At 39.3% G+C, this 19437-nt stretch overlaps 1 protein-coding gene and 1 long non-coding RNA gene across 2 annotated transcripts in view; one reads left to right on the top strand and one right to left on the bottom strand.

The window, feature by feature from the left end:
• LOC106613851 (nuclear factor 1 C-type) overlaps positions 1-913 on the bottom strand; it is a 117706-nt gene extending 116793 nt beyond the window's left edge. Inside the window, exon 1 of the mRNA XM_014216530.3 lies at positions 654-913. Coding sequence (XP_014072005.1) covers positions 654-656 — 3 coding nt within the window. The 5' untranslated portion in view covers positions 657-913. The remainder of the gene's footprint in view (positions 1-653) is intronic.
• On the top strand, positions 637-6376 carry LOC106613853 (uncharacterized). The gene is made up of 2 exons (XR_001330568.3): positions 637-884; positions 5978-6376. It is a non-coding gene; the product is annotated as an uncharacterized LOC106613853 (long non-coding RNA).
• The last annotated feature ends 13061 nt before the right edge of the window (positions 6377-19437 follow it).

Here is a 19437-nt window from a genome sequence, read left to right as displayed (position 1 = left end):
ACCCAAAAATATAACGTCCTGAATATATTCGTTTGATATTTCCAAAACAGAGGGCCAAATAAATTATATTGTTTTCACAAAAACTCTAAATAAGCCAGTTGAGTGCACTTTCAAAACACTCGCGAGTATGTGTGTTATAACCGCACTCGGACTGTACTGCAACCAGGGACGGAGCGTCTCTGTCGGTCTATGGTTCAAATTCAAGCCGGCGCGCCTGAGGCTACGGCCACGGCCATTTTCTGCTGAACAAACTAAACCCGGTACAGAGTCTATTGGCTTTGAACTTCAACTTGGCCTTCGACGTCAGGTATTGAATCTGCGTTGCCCCACTCAAACTGGCAAAAAACTAATACATTTCACTACGGGAGAAGTGCCAAAACGCTTTGCAGACGATCTTAATCATTACGCGCCGGTGTAACAAATATACAGTATGTCTGCATTTCTAGCCTTTCCCACAAACGTTCCGCTTGGCTGAAAACCAACAAGAAAATTAGTAGCCCAACTGCTGAGAAACAAAGGAGCAGAAAACCAAAATACAGCTCTACGCGATTATCGTAATTGGATTTTACAAAGTGCACACAACTCGTGATCATTCTCGCCTTGCGTCTGTTGGAACATGGACAAATAATGATTAAATTGATTTGTTAACGTACCATTTCAAAGCGAAACTGCCAACCCCCCTAGAAAAGTTCTAGTTTATGCAGCACCGCGGTTCAGCGCCTGGTCATCTCGTCGACTGGTTTCTATTATTATTCCATATCCATTTATCCGCGAACAGAGGTAATCCGTGGTCTTCGGAGGGGAGACTACACCGCACAGAGATCAATCAGAAACGTCCCACGCGAAGTCTACAGCTTCAACCCCAGCAGAATCTTCGCTACAAGGTACAATAGAACAAAATAAAGATTTTACTACAATATTACAGCTACGATTTCGGGCAGAAACTGCTAACTGTAAACTGCTTGATGGTGTCGTAATGTATCGTGCTGTTGTTGGTTGTCTATATTTAAATTACAGAACTGAGTCTTCGGTCTCATTGCTTTGCAGCATTGTACACATAGATGTCCTTAGTTATGATGGTACCAATGCTTCGTATGATCATGGATGTCCTTAAAGACTGCCCGAACGATGGGCTAATAGGAGATCTTACAGTCGTCTCGGAGAAAGGATATATATGAACACGAAGGTGGTGTGTGTGTCTGTGTGCGCGGAAGTGTGTGTGCGAGAGAGGGAGTGTGTGTGGTTTAGGGCATTGTATTAGGGTGGCACTTGATGCCGTAGTTCATAAAAAGCAAAAAGACAACTATTTACCCACTGTGAGCCACTATTACAAAACATGTCATCTCTGACAGATATACAATGAAATTGTTCTTCCTCTCACTGTTCTAGGGCAAGTTTCAAGTTTGGAACGTAGCTATACTTCTTTCTCTCTCTGTATGTATGTATGTGTGTGTGTGTGTGTGTGTGTGTGTGTGTGTGTGTGTGTGTATGTATGTATGTATGTATGTATGTATGTATGTATGTATGTATGTATGTATGTATGTATGTATGTATGTATGTATGTATGTATGTATGTGTGTGTGTGATTTCAGAATTAGATCCCCAGCTCTTTATTACACTGGTGATTACATCTAAACAATTCAATTCAATGTATTTCCTGGGAGGGATCCTCATGGTTTAGAGAGCTGTCAAAAGTTTCAGGTGTTGTCAAATCTGCCATTGCCTTTAACCCCACTTTGCTCGCACACTTTTCAAAAGAGCAGCAGGGAACTTGACCACAGTCGGTTGTGCGTAAATCCTCAAGGAAAATACATCCCAAGTTTGCTATAGCCTACTATTATACTAACATTCCAAACAGAAGATGATTTGATAATGTATTAATGAGTAGCCTATTTATAATTAATTCAGAATCTAGTCGTTTTGCTATTGATATTCACTTTCATAAATGTAGAAGTATTCTTATAACTTAACTTTTTCACGGAATTAACCCCGCGTCTCCAACTGGTTTCTGCAGCTTCATATTGGAAACGTAAAAAAAAAAAAGGTTTACCAATATTCTTCAACAGTCACGAAAGAAAGTATGTGCCTTGTGACATGTTATAACTGAAAACATTTAGGAATGTCATACTTGAGTTTATAAGAGTGACATTCCCAAATAATAACCCAGTGTGTTCACCTGCTTTCTGCGTTTCAGTTCATTAGGCCTAAAGCGCTTGAAAACTGTAGGCCATGAGTACATTTAAAAACATCATAAAGCAGTATATATATTACATCATTCTAGAAATTAGTGATAATTGACCTACATGAATATGCATTCTTTGGTTGAAGAATTCGGTTTTTATTGCAATTATATAACTAGGTTCTAAGAGATGTGTAGCTTGCATGCGAGAGACCATTTTTGTCGCTACCTATCTTAAACTGAACTAATGATTTTTAGTACTAGCAATTACATCCCCCATGTATAGGCAATTACTGGATTATTTTTCTCTTTCGATTTAACTTCACTGTTCAAATGTCAAATGGCCCTTTCATTAGAATCATAATATAACAATTTGATTAAGAATATTAAGGTCTTATCTAGGGTAGGAACGTGATTACGCAATGGATAATACACCTGTTTGAATTGAAGTCTCAGGTTTGCATTTTAACAGTCAAACGAATCATGCAAAATCCATTCAATAGTGAGTGTGCGATTGTGTTTTCTGACTTTTATTACACTTTTTAATTTGCTAATGACGCAATAGCCTAATGTTTGATAGTTAAATCTAGGCCCAAACAAGGCATAGGCCCACTTTTCATTATGTTCTGTTTTTTGAAAATGCAGGTTTATGCAACTGAAAGCATTCTTTTTTTATAACATCTACTCATGGGAAAAATATGTTTTAACAAATGTTTTACTTGTTGCTCACTTCTTGGATGACGTTAATCCCCCAAAAAATATTGGGGTCCATGCATTGTGTATTTCACCACAGTGTACTGGGTAGACCTATTTCAATTGAATATGGCTATTTGTAATTGACGGTTCCAACATGCATTGTACAAGACATTAATGGATTTGATTATCAATAACCATAAATGTATCATTTGAAGACTAACTATAAACCATTTTTCCTAAACTGGTGATATGAGAGGTAAAACAAATGAGTAGGCTATTTATATAAAACAAACAATAATATTTCTAAAATGTCACATTGCTTTGACAATAAACTCAATGTATTTTAATATTTTTTATTGAAGAAGCCTAAGTTGTATTTCTCCTGACATGGATTTAAAATACAAAATCATTTCCAGGCTACCAATAATTATGAGGTCTTTTACATTACACTGTGAGATAAATTGTATTTTTTTCTTTATTTGTGGTTGGTTGTTGATACGTTTTAGTTCTGAAGTCCAGTAATTGTTCATTCTAAGCCCCTTAGCAGGAGTATTGGAAGTGTTATAAAATGTTTATGATAGTTTTGGACAGGACCACAAGAACATTCATTAAACAGTAAACAAAATTAGAAATGCAATTATCTTGTATTGATTAGAAAGCCTCTGGCCAAACAAATTGTTTTGCTTGGAAGAGTTTGTTAAACTCTAGCCTATATGGTATGACATCAGAATAACAAATGCAACAGGTTTTGTCTATAGCTGCATGCGGAAATGTCTAATTAACCATCGGGAAACATTCACTGATCCATGGATGCACGAATCAAAAGGAGACAAAGAGAAAGTACAATACTTAAATCTCAAATGAAAAGTTATTTTAACCTCAGCAGAACTACTTGGGATTGGTCACTCTTTTGTTTCTTTTACCTTGGACTTCTTAAAAAAAACAGATGTCTGGTAGTTATTTTATGATTTCTAAATCTGTAGCCTAATTTTAAATGAAATTATTAGAAAATCAAACTGAAGAAATCTTGCAGACAGGATAAAAACATTGCTTTTGTCATTTAATTTGAATGAGTTTTCAATATGAAACCATGTGGTGCAAACTTCATACAATCTCCCGCCATTAGGCTATTGTGCATCATAAAGTTGTTTTTAAAATGTAAATGATTGATTTCATAAAGTTGGCCTTGTCAGGCTAATTTATAACTACATCTTCTCATGGTGTAGGCCTGATATAGACTCAATTGCGTGGATAGTAGGCCTAGATTAATATAGCCTAAGGTATCATAAATACTTCATTTGAACATTCCAAAGTATATTTCCTTTAATAATAAAATATGTATGCTACTGAAATCTCAGATTAGGATTTGGCCCATCAGGAGGCATTATACAGATTTATTATTATTTTTATAATGAAAAGTGAAGAACAAATACATAGTCTTATAATGCAGAGTCTGGGTCTGTGGGACCACTCACAGTAAAAGACTATGGGTTGGACCAACACATATAGATGCTGTAAAAAGTAAACATGTATGCTATATATAATGAACAAAAATCTAAGCGCAACATGTAAAGTCTTGGTCCCATGTTTCATGAGCTGATATTAGAAAAGATCCCAGAATTTTTCCATACACACAAAATGCTTATTACTCTCAAATTTTGCGCACACATTTGTTTACATCCCTGTTAGTGAACATCTCTCTGTGCCAAGATAATCCATCCACCTGACAAGTGTGGCATATCAAGAAGCTGATTAAACAGCATGATAATTACACAGGTGCACCTTGTGCTGGGTACAATAAAAGGCCACTCTAAAATGTGCAGTTGTGTCACACAACACAATGTCACAGATGTCTACAATTTTGAGGGAGCATGCAACTGGCATGCTGACTGCAGGAATGCCCACCAGAGCTGTTGCCAGATAATTGAATGCTAATTTCTCTACCATAAACCAACGTTGTTTTAGAGAATTTGGCAGTACGCCCAATCAGCCTTACAACCTCTGACCACGTGTGTAACCACGCCAGCCCAGGACCACATCCAGCTTCTTCACCCACGGGATCGTGTTGAGACCAGCCACTCGGACAGCTGATGAAACTGAATAGTATTTCTGTCTGTAATAAATCTCTTTTGTGGGGAAAAATGAATTCTGATTGGCTGGGCCTGGCTCCCCAGTGGGTGGGCCGATGCCCTCCCAGGCTCACCATGTCGGCCGTCATTGTAAATAAGAATTTGTTCTTAACTGACTTGCCTAGTTAAATAAAGGTTAAATATTTTTTTTAAATAAATGGCTGTGCCCCTACCCAGTCATGTGAAATCCATAGATTAAGGCCTAATGAATTTATTTAAATTGAAGGCCCAAAAGATTGTCAAAGACTCCAATCACCCAAGTCATAGACTGTTCTCTCTGCTACCCGCACGGCAAGCGGTACCGGAACGCCAACGCCAACACTACTCACTGGTTATTATCTATGCATAGTCACTTCACCCCTACCTACCTCAACTAACCTGTATTCCCACACATTGCCTTGGTAGCGGTACCCCCTGTATATAGCCTCGTTATTGTTATTTTATTGTACTTACAACTGTTTACTTTAGTTTATTTAGTAAATATTTTCTTAACTCTATTTCTTGAACTGCATTGTTGGTTAAGGGCTTGTAAGTAAGCATTTCATGGTAAGGACTACACCTGTTGTATTTGGTGACAAATACAATTTGATATGATTTCCTTATATGAACTGTATGTTGCATTTATATTTATATTTTTGTTCAGTATACAGTACATGTCATGTTCTGCAACAAATATTGATATTGGAGAATAGCATCCTCTATCACCTGTAAAATAGGACTTGACAATGTCAAGCATACATTTGTTAATAAACTCTATTTGCAAGATGCAGAGAGGAACATTTAAGAAATCACTAAATGAGAGCAAAACCCCAACTTGATTAAATACTACATACATTACTCAGTGAAAAACTACTTATGTTACCACTTGCTTACACAATGCAATTCCTGAGATTCATTCACTTATGGTAAAATTAACTTGCAGATTCATGATGTGTCTAACCCACCTTTGGTTATCTGCTCTTCTCATCCATAGGCCACTGAGTTTGGTGGAGTAAGCTGTCTTGGCATGCCATCTGACTTTACCACAGGAAGGCTGTGCTGGAGCGAGAGGTAGAGACATGATCCGACCGTTCAATGTGAATTGAAGGGTTCCTGTAAAATCTACAGCTAAAAAGGTGTATTTCCTAAAGGCAGAGGAGTGAGAGCCAGGACTCACGCTATGATATCAACTGACAATGAAAGTAGTATTTCAAACCTCATAAAACTATGACAAGTGTGTTGCATGTCATCTTTACGCAAGTGAACAGGATGCATGCAAAGCATACAGATATGCTGAACTCAATCGAAAAGTGAGTGAAGTGTAATGTTTGACATGAATAAAGGTCTCCTGAAGAGGGCAGTACCAAAGTGTGTTTCATGGAGTTGCCTGGTAGTCAGCATTCTGTCTCATTGCTTTATGAACCTTACAGTGATGTTCACTTTGCAATGGTGAAATTCTAAATGCTGTACATCAAAATGATAATAAACTACACTACATGACCAAAAGTATGTGGACACCTGCTCGAACATCTCATTCCAAAATCATGGGCATTAATATGGAGTTGGTCCCCCCTTTGCTGCTATAACAACTGCCACTCTCTGGGAAGGCTTTCCCCTAGATGTTGGAACATTGCTGCGAGGACTTGCTTCCATTCAGCCACAAGATCATTAGTAAGGTCAGGCACTGATGTTGGGCGATTAGGCCTGGTTTGCAGTCGGCGTTCCAATTCATCCTAAAGGCCTTCGATGGGGTTGAGGTCAGGTCTCTGTGCAGGGTGTCAAGTTCTTCCACACCAATCTCAACAAACCATTTCTGTATGGACCTTGCTTTGTGCACACGGGGGCATTGTCATGCTGAAACAGAAAAGGGCCTTCCCTAAACTGTTGCCACAAAGTTGGAAGCACAGAATCATCTACAATGTCATTGTATGCTGTAGTGTTAAGATTTCCCTCCCCTGGAACTAAGGGGCCTAGCCCAAACCATGAAAAACAGCCCCAGACCATTATTCCTCCTCCACCAAACTTTACAGTTGGCATTATGCATTCGGGCAGGTAGTGTTCTCCTGGCATCCGCCAAACCCAGATTCGTCCGTTGGACTGCCAGATGGTGAAGCGTGATTCATCACTCCAGAGAAAGAGTTTCCACTGCTCCAGAGTCCAATGGCGGCAAGCTTTACACCACTCCTGCCGACGCTTAGCATTGCGCATGGTGATCTTAGGCTTGTGTGCGGCTGCTCAGCCATGGAAACCCATTTCATGAAGCTCCCGATGAACAGCTCTTGTGCTGACGTTGCTTCCAGAGGCAGTTTGGAACTCGGTAGTGAGTGTTGCAACTGATGACAGACAATTTTTACACGCGTGGTCCGTTCTGTGAGCTTGTGTGGCCTACCACTTCGCGGCTGAGCCGTTGTTGCTCCTAGATGTCTCCATTACACAATAACAGCACTTTAGCGGCAGCTTTAGTAGGGCAGAGACATTTGACAAACTGACTTGTTTGAAAGGTGGAATCTATGACGGTGCAACATTGAAAGTCACTGAGCTCTTCTGTAAGGCCATTCTACTGCCAATGTTTGTCTATGGAGATTGCATGGCCGTGTGCTCAATTTTATACACCGGTCAGCAACTGGTGTGGCTGAAAAAGCCAAAACAACTAATTTGTAGAGGTGTCCACATCATTTTGTACTATATATATATATATATATATATATATATATATATATATATATATATATATATATATATATACTTTATAGTATTTCTAAGTGGAATCTAAGAGCATTGTTCTTGTATCTATGAGTGATATATTAAAGTATTTCTGTGCATACATAAAACTAGAACTGTTGTAGAACTTTGACTGGCTTCATGGTGAACTACTCCAGATGCTGGCAAGCAGAGGTACTACAACAGCTTTTGTTTAGTTTAGAAAAGCAGATAACCATCAATTGGCAGCAGACAAAGAGTAGGCCTACTTATAGGCTACACAGATTTATGTGTGGTGTAATTAATGAAGTGGTTTGATATCTGTATAGTGTAGCACTTTTTATCCCCTGCACAAACAGCCTGCAGATGTTATAGATAATTAAATAACCAACCTACGATCACATCTACAAGCTGTAAAATAATGAAATAATTCCCCGGGGATGGACGGGAAAAGACATCAGACCGGTTATTGCCTCGGGGAGTCAAACTATAGTACACAGCATTCAGTTTGATGCTTATGCCACTTGACAGTTGGTTTAGTGTAGGGTACTCAGGTAGCTCATGAGTGAGAACACATGTCAGTGGGTCTATGTGTCATACAACTGTAGAACAGCACACACAGTAGAAGGCTTTCTGTTACTGACCTGTTACTGGCTCAAAACTCTGCAGAATGAGATTCGCCTCGCTTTCCAAAACATAAGCTAGATAAAAGTAGAAAAAGGAGAAAAGTTCTGGAAACTCTCTCCAAATTGGACCAAGACTTGCCAAGATGCAGAGTGCCAAGACCTCTCTCCTTTTCAGTGAAGGTAACTGTTTTACTACGCTCAGCCTCTGAATGATTACTAAGAGAAAATTGCGCATAATTTTCCCAATTTGGACCATTTGTGGCACATTACAGTCATCTTCAGTGAGCCAAACCATTCCATTAAAAACTAAATGGTTCAAGTCAAGCAGCCTTGCTTTTATATATAAATGTTTTTGATTCTGCAACCCCACAGTAACTTTAAAAAAAAAATGTTTTAGACAATGTGGGTGCAGAGGGTCAGTAAGGGTCATATGTACTCTGCTTGGGAACATGACAGACAGTAAGGTCTAGATGTTCTAAGTGCTTATATATGCAACTTGAGGAAGGTGGGAGAAGATTTAGTCAGATTTAGAAGGACTAAAGTGACTGACATGGTATTGGAAGTTCCTAGATATACAGTGTCTCGCTGGTGTTGGGCCAGCAAGAAATACAGTGGACAAGCCTGAAATCCTCCAAACCAGAGAGATGTGGATGGGAGGCCATCAATGGAGGGGAACTTCAGACGTGCTGCCAGCAGGGAGACGCGCTACATCATCCACTGGTGTGGTCCCGGTATTGACAAGAACCAACGTAAACCAGAACTAAAAAGAAATGGGAGCTTGTCCAACTAGGAAAAGTTGATGAAAAGAAATCTGTCATTAACCAGGTTTCCATCCAACTATTTCATGCAGATTAATTACCTGGCGTATAGACCTAAAAAAAAGACTAGGCTGACGGTAACACAAAATCTCTGTACAATTTCATGGATGTCGACAGACAATTTGTTAGTTCAACATAGCGGGATCTTTTTGTGTCTGTAAAATTAACTACGTGAGAAATGTCAGTGGAATCGTCTCTATGCGCAAATATTAATATGATAATCAGTGAAGTAAACTTGTAGTCACGCGATGACATGATACGTTGTAGGCCTACCAACACTATGTGGAAAAGCATGAAAAGTTTAAAGGCAGATGAAATAAGTTATGAACTTCACATGGTAGTTAAGTGGACGGTGATCATGCAAATTTCCATTAGGCTAAATATCGAGGGTAGGCTATTATTTGAAAGCTGGTGACATGATGATCAGTGCCTGGCTGCCAATTATCAACTAAAATGATCATGCTCTTGTCCATATCTCATCATATAACCAACCCCCGTCCACTTTATCAGCAAACGTTTGTCTGGAAACCCATTTATTTAAGTTTTCTGTTCGTTACACAGGAACTTAACTGCAATAGTGATTTTTATGTACAATACGTCATCACACACAGCCTTTTATCCAGTTTGCTGGAAACGCACCTCTGGTGGGATATTGTGCATATTGTTTTTATGCAGATTTTTTATCATATTCGCATGAAAATCTGTCACCAATTGGATGGAAACCTAGCTTTTGTCAGTAGAGTGAAAGTGTTCAGGATTGGACTGGAACACCAGGATAGCTTTTGAGAGGGAGCTATCTACATTGTCTTCTAAAAGAACTGACATAAATCACTTCAAAGAGTGAAACAGTTACACAACCTACAGTCTTGAAGTGATGATCTGAAACTGGCGGAGGTGGAAAGGGTGGTACAAAAGCTGAGGGGAGAGATCCAAATTGTTATACAGGGCATGAGCCGAAAGCATAAAAGCTTGACAATTTGTAAAAACAATCAATTGTCCCATGAGGTGCTGTAACCCTGACCAAGGAAACTACTGGGCCAGATAAAACTCTCTATCCTGCAAGAGGGTTGGAAGCAGCTGCAATTGACCTGATAAGGTACAGTAAGTAGATCTACAGAACAAGGTTGAGATGGGTATGTATAATAAGCCTGAATCACGTTAAAATACCTAGAGTAAAAACACATATAGTGCTCAAAACGACCCTCTTTAGAGGCTAACGGCATCTTTCAAACAGTATCAGCAAAAATGTAAATGACAAAGAAAAGAGCAGTGTCAACCCTCCTTGTCATAATAATTGAGGGTGCTTGGTACAAAATGAAAATCTGAGTGCTTTTAATTTAATAATATATGCTACTTAGCAGACGCTTTCATCCAAAGCAACTTACAGTTATGCAAGCATACATTTTACGTATGTGTGGTCCCGGGGATTGAACCCACTACCCTGGCACTACATGCGCCATGCTCTACCAACTGAGCTACAAAAGGACCACAAAGTAGGCTTATTCAGCTCCCTTTCCCAGAATCACACCACATCAATTTGCATAATGTAGAGGTTTAATTTATCATGATCCAAATCTCCTTGGAGACAAAACTAATGGCTATTAGAAAATGATTACTCTGCAGTAATTTGGCACTGATTATCCTGTAATAAGCTAATGTACGTATTAGGTACAGCCAATCCAAGGGTTTTCATTAGGTACTGATGTTAGTTCATGTCAAGGCCTGTTATTACATAATCGTAAATCTATAATTCAAACCTTTGCTTACTGCACAGAAATACAATAAAAGGACAAAATGAGTAAGAATTGTACTGCTGACTGAGTAATTAGAAATATGGATGACTTTGGAAAAGTGAGTTGCTAGAATTCTACTTTTAGAGAGAACAATGGGAGATAAAGGTATGTGTCAAGTAGACTGTGAGTTATTTCACAAGACAGCTTTTGAAGCATTATGTCATTATTCTCCTACCAAGGACCTATAAGGTTATGTGGGGCCATACAGTACATTATAAACTGGGTGGTTTGAGCCAAGAATTCTGATTGGATGAAGGCCATGGTATACCATGGGTATGACAAAACATTTAGTTTTACTGCTCTAATTACGTTGGTAACCAGTTTATAATAGCAATAAGACTTCTCGGGGGTTTGTGATATACGGCCAATACACCACGGCTAAGGGCTGTGTCCAGGCACTCTGCGTTGCGTCGTCCCTAAGAACAGCCCTTAGCTGTGGTATATTGGCCATATACCACACCTCCTTGGGCCTTATTGCTTAAGTATACACCAGCACGTCTGGCTCTATGAGTTGGACCCGAAGTGCAAGTGCTGACTAGCCTGGAAGACTCACACAGCAGTCTCACAACACACAAGGCTGGTCTTGTTTCTGTACCCATCTTGTCATTCCTTTTTCCATTTCACCTGAACTGGGCATTTCTTGCAAATCTGTGAACAAAAGTGATGGTCCCGTAATCAAATAAATAGTTAGATTATCACAGGATACCTTTTAACTGACTTTCTGATTTCATTCTATATTCCACATGAGCTAATGCTATTTTCTTCTCTCATCTAATGCTTGTATATCAATGTTTAGGTTGTTTAACTTCATCTTTATTGCAGCTCTGTAAAAATAAAATGAAATAAATTCAGTCATGTCACCGTGCCAAGAAACAAAATGCAATAAAATCAGACAAATGTGCAAATGACGTCATGTGCAAATGTTTTTGCTGTAAATGTATTTTATCCAACTAAACTTAAAAATGTATTGTCTGTGGTCCTCTTCTGTGATCTCTGCTCTCTGTTCCAACGTCAAAGGCTGAAAGTTAAAGTGCAGGACGTCCATATGTAAAATCTACATCAGGAGCAACCAGTTACTGCATGAAAAACAACGTCTACAGGTCTGGGACTGAGCAGAACTGAGAGTTCATACCATTCTATCAGTAGAAAACAAAAAAGTGCACGATAATAAACCAAAAGCAAATTCAGTATTTTGGAAGCAAATAGTCATGAAATTAGTCTACCAAGAAATAAACAAACTGTAATTAAAAAATGTCAGGACATTCAGTGACTATCTAGTGACACCTACTGTTGAGTCTCCACTCCAGACTCAGAAATATGATCAGAAAAAAAGAAGAGGTTCATTACCACCCTCTACTGGTGATGAAATATCTAATTACAACATCCTAGTCCACATATTATTGCAACTAGTGGGATTCAACAGATTAGTTTACCTGACCTCAGTAGTCAACAAAAGCAGTGACCTTTCAAAACCGACTGAAGGTATCCTCTCTCTATACACATTCAAATAAACTCAAGCTCTGGTAATGCCCACTTTAAGGGTGATGTTTGTAATTCAAGGTTAATGCCCTAAAGCCAGGTAATATGTAAGCCTCTTCAAATAGGTGAACCATGCCCAGGCTCTCACTCATTGAGGATAACTTGCACTCTGTAAACACTTAGACTCCCTTTTTACATGTTCAAACTTTTCTAAAGTCCAAAGAAAGTCCCACACAAATCCGGCAAGTAATCCAAAAACTTAATCACGCTAAATGCACAATTTCCAAAAAGGAGAATTACACTAATACCCAATTCAATCTAATGAAAGCTGGGATGGAACAGAAAACTCTCAGGAAGGCCAAAGTTGAACAGGCAAGTGCCCTAAAACTTTAAACCTCCCTTATTCAATCTAGTTGGGATTATCTCAATGTAAAGCAGCAAGTGCCACTCCCTTATTTAACAAATAACTCAGTTCTGAATCGGTACCATACCGTTGCTCACTTCAACACTAAGAGCATCAGTGAGTACTGAGTAGGCCTATTCTATCCATATGAAAGGACTGTTTATAAAGCTATATAATCTATTATATGTTTTAAACATCCTTGTAGTCACAGTTTATTTGTATAGGACGGTGGACATGAAAACATCATAAAAAACAACTGACTGATCATCTGGCCGAACCAGCTGAATAGAATACCTTTTCCATAATACTACTGATAAGCAAATAACCACTCATGTCTTACAGAACAAAGTAATGTCCCTTTCCAATGAATACAGTCTATATAGATGATACAGAATGTTACATATTGTGTGTGTCATGATCAAATTCAATTGAGTGCAACCAAATAAAAGTCATTTTTTTTTGTAGAGTATGTCCTGAAATAAAGCTGGGACGATAAACCGAACATTTTCGACAACAACGATTTATCGAGGACATTTAACAGATATTGATAATCACCACAAGTAGCCTATACTAGAGAAATGTGACGTTTGAAATGAAATAATTCTGCTAATATGGGCTATCGATAACGGTAGTTATACAATTGATAGTTACAACATTCAAAGTATTAGTAGTAGTTCTAAGGGTATGGTAATATACAAAAGTAGGTTAACTGGTGCACATTAAAGTTAGAAACGTATCGTTCTCGGGATAATTCAGTCAATTTATCATACAGATTTTTGTCCATATCACCCAGCTCTATCTTGAAAGTATATACAACTTCTTGCAGACACCATGATACCACAGTGTTTTTAAACCCAGAGAGACGCAACATCACAAGACTTCCGGGAACACTTTTGAAACAGACCAAGCAGGCCAGGGCAGGGTTTGAGAAGTCAATGAGAGAAGTGAAAAATTCTTCCTTAGTTATTAATTTTCTAAAGGTACAACCTAGTTTCGAGCCAATGTCTTAAGTAGTTGAACATGTTATCAACCTCGTGAAAGTGACACATTTTCATCAAAAACAACTTTGCGCTGCTCCGCCCAACACGCCGTTAGACCCAATGACGTGTCCTGCGCATGAGCTTAGCTTGCGTCGCCATGGCATCGCTTACAAAAGTGATCTGGGATTTCTATTGGAGAAGCAGTTTCTGCCTATCTTTATACTGCACTGTCTTTGATGATACTTAGCACAGAGTGATGTACTTAAAGTGTCAATCAGCAGTTGAAACAATAAAAAAGCGATATCCCTGCCACTGTTTCGGGTAAAAAGCTGAGGAATTGGGCTGGAGAAACGTAACCACTCAAATTCATAGACAGAGCTATGGATGCAAGGACTGACCATCCATGATACCAACATTATACTTTTAACCATGTTTTGAGGCTAAATAGGGTTTGTTTACATGTATTTGTTTCCAAACATTGGAGTAAAACAAACCTATATTTTGGGTTCTGATGGATGTAGCAACTGCAGATTGCCCCTTCAATGAATAATATCTTGGGCCAAGTGAAGCCAAAACAGACCAGAGGGAAAAGGATAACATGGGATATAGTGTACAGTAACTAGGAAGGATTGCCACAACATGGCGTGCATTCCTTAAGATCTGATAGCACAGATGGTGTGAGGATTATACTGTCCGATTTGCAGAGAAACTGAAAATAAAATGTTTTGGCCTCTTTAAAGAGAGGGATAATCTGTAGTTTGGAGATTGCCCTTTCTGTGCTTAGCCTGGGCTGTTAATTATGAGTTGGTCAAGAAAAGAGTGCATCCTCCTCCAGCATCTTCTCATCACTCAAAGAGGATATCAGGAAGGTCATTTTTGGGGGAAGTGGCCAGTTTTGTTAAGGCTTTAAAAAAGATGAATAGAGAAAGCAGGAAATAATATCTTCTTTTGTCATGCCAGCTCCTCCTGTATGTCGGAATCGCATGTCAAGGCAGATAAATGACTGTTACCATTTTCTCGAATAACCATTATTTCCCCCTAAGTTTAGCCTTGTTGAAGTAGCCTATGGTTCTCTGAATAATTCACGTCAGTTTCCAGACATCTGATGTCATGGCCTGGAACCACAATCCCAGGGCTGACTCTGTTCCCCCAGAGGATAGGAGAAGGGCTGAGGAAGGAGATCCACCAGCATAAGGATACATTTTACTGCCCTCTGTGGTGAACAGCAACATCCAGAGGACACTTTAATGAAGTCGGGCTGTAAAAACTAGGCACGGATGGTAGCAGAGGAAATACGCACATTGTTCTAAATTCACACTGCAATGCTGGACAATGATGCAAGCAAAACAACAAGTGTCAGATGTGTCATGCTGGGGGGTTGGTTGCAGAGCGACACATTGTGTACAGACAGTGAAAGGCTCTCTCACTCTCCAGACTTCCTGATGAAAGCTAGTGAAGATAATGTGGTTTATCTCTTAGGACCTCCTTCATGATATATCACCCAGCTAGCAGCACTGTACATTATTGGGTAATAAATGCAAAATTGGCTCATATAAACATCCGGCATTGGAAAGCACTGACTGGACAATATGCACAAAGACTTCAGAGTACGATCAAAGGCCTCTCATGCACCGTCCAAAATACGATTTAATCAAGCTACACTTAAAGCTGAGTTACAGTACAAGAGCTCTTTCATGTTGCCATTCATTATTCAATCATCACTGAGTAATTCCTCAATACAAACCCTTGTACTAAAAGACATACAGTACAGACCCTGAGAATAAACTGTCATTAACTCGTTTTTATGTTAGATGCAAAGAACTTAAAAGAAGTACACTTTCATTAACATGTTTATAAATGTCCTGTCAGAGGGATAAGGAACTTGGAAGGATTCCTCCAGAGTGGCACAGTAGGGGGTCTTAAATCCCAGCCCAAATTCAGATTTTCACTGAGCTGCAACTATAGCGTAATGCTGCATGAGCCTGAAGTCCACCAAACTTTTGGTCATGTAAATGTTGGTATTTAATTTCCCAAACCCATTAGACATTACAGCCAACACTAATTCCCTCCCACCATTTGGCCCCTACTTTTGGAAATCCTACATTCTGAAGAGATGTTTCTTTGATTAAGGATTTTTATTTGGTTCCCTTAAGCATGGTGTAGATCAGATTTGACTGAATCAAAAATGTAAACATTGGTACTTGGGACATGTCTACATTATAAAACGCAGAGGCAAGAGACTTTGGCAATTAGACTATCAAGTATTAGTCAACTGAAAGTTACTGAAACTTTGATTATAAAGTAAATCAAGGCCAATTTGGAATATCACTGTAGTCCTCACACTTCATTTTCCATGACAATCTTTGGAATCAGCACATCAATAATGGTAAACCTCAGGCCTCCCGGGTTGCGCAGTGGTCTGAGGCACTGCATCGCAGTGCTAGCTGTGCCACTAGAGATTCTGGGTTCGAGTCCAGGCTGTCGCAAGCCGGCCGCGCCCGGGAGACCCATGGGGTGGCGCACAATTGGCCCAGTGTCATCCGGGTTAGGGAAGGTTTGGCTGGCAGGGATATCCTTGTCCCATCACGCACTAGCAACTCCTGTGGCGGTCCGGGAGCAGGCACGCTGACACGGTCGCCAGGTGTAGGCGTTTCCTCCGACATATTGGTGCGGCTGGCTTTCGGGTTAAGTGGGCATTGTGTCAAGAAGCAGTGCGGTGCGGCTTGGTTGGGTTGTGTTTTGGAGGACGCACGGCTCTCGACCTTCGCCTCTCCCGAGTCCGTACGGAAGTTGCAGCGATGAGACAAGACTATAACTACCAATAGGATACCAGTGACATAATAATAAGGTGAAAATATGAAGGTCTGGATGGAACATCCTCTCACATCCCTATTTTTGAAATCCAAATGGATTTTTGTTGTATCTCCCCTTTTGGAAGGTGAACTTCTTTTTCCGGCTTGTACTGCCTTTTACCCAAAACCACAACCCAGTCCAACATGTGTCACCCATTCCTAATGATCTTGGCAGAGGTTTGCATGGGGGGAACAGGAAGCTCCAGTAGTACACAGACATGCATTCGACTGGGCATAATGGCTGTTTTGGCATGAGTTTGTTATTCAGAAGTAAAGAAACAGGCCATTAGGGCAAGACAGTGGTTTGTGCTCAGCCTCAGCTAGAGATGGCTGTTGACTGAGACCAGTCAACTAACCTAAACCCTTGTCAATCTTTAGCAACAGCAATGTCTGTTTATTGTAACTGTCACACAGGCATACAGTGCCTTCAGAAAGTATTCACACCTCTTGAATTTTCCCACATTTTGTTGTTACAGCTTGAATTTAAAATTGATTAATGAGATTTTGTGTCACTGGCCTAAACACACACAATACCCCATAATATCAAAGTGGAGTTATGTTTTTAGAAATGCCTCGAGTCAATAAGGATTCAACCCCTGTGTTACATAATATGTTACATGGACTCACTGTGTGCAATAATAGTGTTTAAAGACCATGGAGATTTTACAATGCCTCGCAAAGTAGGGCACAAATTGGTAGATGGGTAAAAATAAAACAAAGCAGATATTGAATATCCCTTTGAGCATGGTGAAGTTATTTGAGGGTGTATCAATACACCCATTCACTACAAACAAAGCCGTCCTTCCTAACTCAGTTGCCGGAGAGGAAGGAAACCGCTCTAGGATTTAACCATGCGGCCAATTGTGACTTTGAAACGTTACAGAGTTTAATGGCTGTGACAGGAGAAAACTGCGGATGGATCAACAACATTGTAGTTACTCCACAATACTAACCTAAATGACAGAGTGAAAAGAAGGAAGCCTGTACAGAATAAAAATATTCCAAAACATGCATCCTGTTTTCAATAAGGAAAATGTGGCAAAGCAATTAACTTTATGTCCTGAATACAAAGTGTTATGTTTGGGGAAAATCAAACAACACAGAGTACCACTCTTCATATTTCAAGCATGGTGGTGGCTGCATCATGTTATGGGTATGCTTGTCATCGGCAAGGACTAAGGAGTTTTTTTAGGATAACAATAAACAATGTAGCTAAGCACAGGCAAAATCCTAGAGGAAAACGTGGTTCAGTCTGCTTTCCAACAGACACTGGGAGACAAATTTACCTTTCAGCAGGACAATAACGTAAAACACAAGGCCAAATCTACACTGGAGTTGCTTACCAAGACTACATTGAATGTTCCTGAGTGGCCTAGTTACAATTTTGACTTAAACTGGCATGAAAATCTATAGCAAGACTTGAAAATGTTTGTCTAGCAATGATCAAAAATCAACTTGACAGATCATTTTTTAAAGAATCATGACTCTTAGATACTTACCCAGAAAGACTCACAGCTGTAAATAACTGCCAATGGTGATTCTAACATGTATTGACTCAGGGGTGTGAATACTTATGTTAATAAGATATTTATGTATTTCATTTTCAATATATTTGCAAAAAATTCTAAAAACTTGTTTTCACTTTGTCATTATGGGGTATTGTGTGCAGATGGGTGAGAGAAAATGTATTTAATCGATTTTGAATTCAGGCTGTAACACAACAAAATGTGGAATAATCAAGGGGTATGAATACTTTCTGAAGGCACTGTAGGCCTTTATGGAATGAAGAGAATGAATCATATAGGCTAGATTCACATTCAGAGAGAAGGAACTAAACTACTCATTAGCTCTAAAAGCTTTTCATATGTGCAGTGGAAGAAAAAAAACTCTGATGAATTGAATGAATTGAGTTACAAGGCAGCACGCACGCAATTTTGATTTGATGTTTTCCAAAAGGGTACTTCCAGGGTAATGGCAGCAAAACGGCTCCGCACACATACAGGCAGGATCAAAAGGTAACTCAAGCAGCTAATGTTGACAAAGGAGAACATGTGTGAAACACCAGCTAGTGAGACAGCTCATTTCTCATTGTGGGTTTGACAAACAATCAAAGAGCAGCATTTTGATTAGTTATTAGTTAGGCCTCGTAGCAAGTCTTAATTGCCAAGCTGAATTAAACAAAAGTGCGGGTGGCTAATGCAGAAAGAGAGAATGAGCGGGAGGATAGCAATCACCTTTGTTATAATATGGGAGAAAAAAAACGCAATTTATTACAGATGAATAAATAATCAAAACTGGGAACTTGGACATTAAGCAAATACAGACCATTCTGAAGGAAACTGGCTGAGAGAAGACAGGAGCAGGCCAGACTTTAGTAGACAGTCTAGGAACTGCTGCCTAGTCACTTTATTCCTAGTTATATGTCCATATCTACATCATTTACCTTGTACCCCTGCACATTGACTCAGTACTGGTACCCTGTGTATATAGCCAACTTATAGTTACTCATTGTGTATTTATTATTACTTTTCTATTATTTCTCTATTTTCTTTCTCTCTGTATTGTTGGGAAGGACCCATAAGTAAGCATTTCACTCTCAGTCTACACCTGTTGTTTACGAAGCATGTGACAAATAAAATAAAAATACATTTGATTTACAGTAGAATGTACAAATACTGTGCAGTGCATACCCATAGAACAGTGCATATGCATATCACAGTAGGAATGGTATAGACTCAGCATAATGATAACACCCAAAACATTTGAGAGCTTGATTATTTACATAACTACTGATATTGTATAT

The sequence above is a fragment of the Salmo salar genome, chromosome 10 (assembly GCF_965601325.2).
Source record: "Salmo salar chromosome 10, fSalSal1, whole genome shotgun sequence".
Taxonomy (NCBI): domain Eukaryota; kingdom Metazoa; phylum Chordata; class Actinopteri; order Salmoniformes; family Salmonidae; genus Salmo; species Salmo salar.
This window is presented reverse-complemented; position numbering and strand designations above follow the sequence as displayed.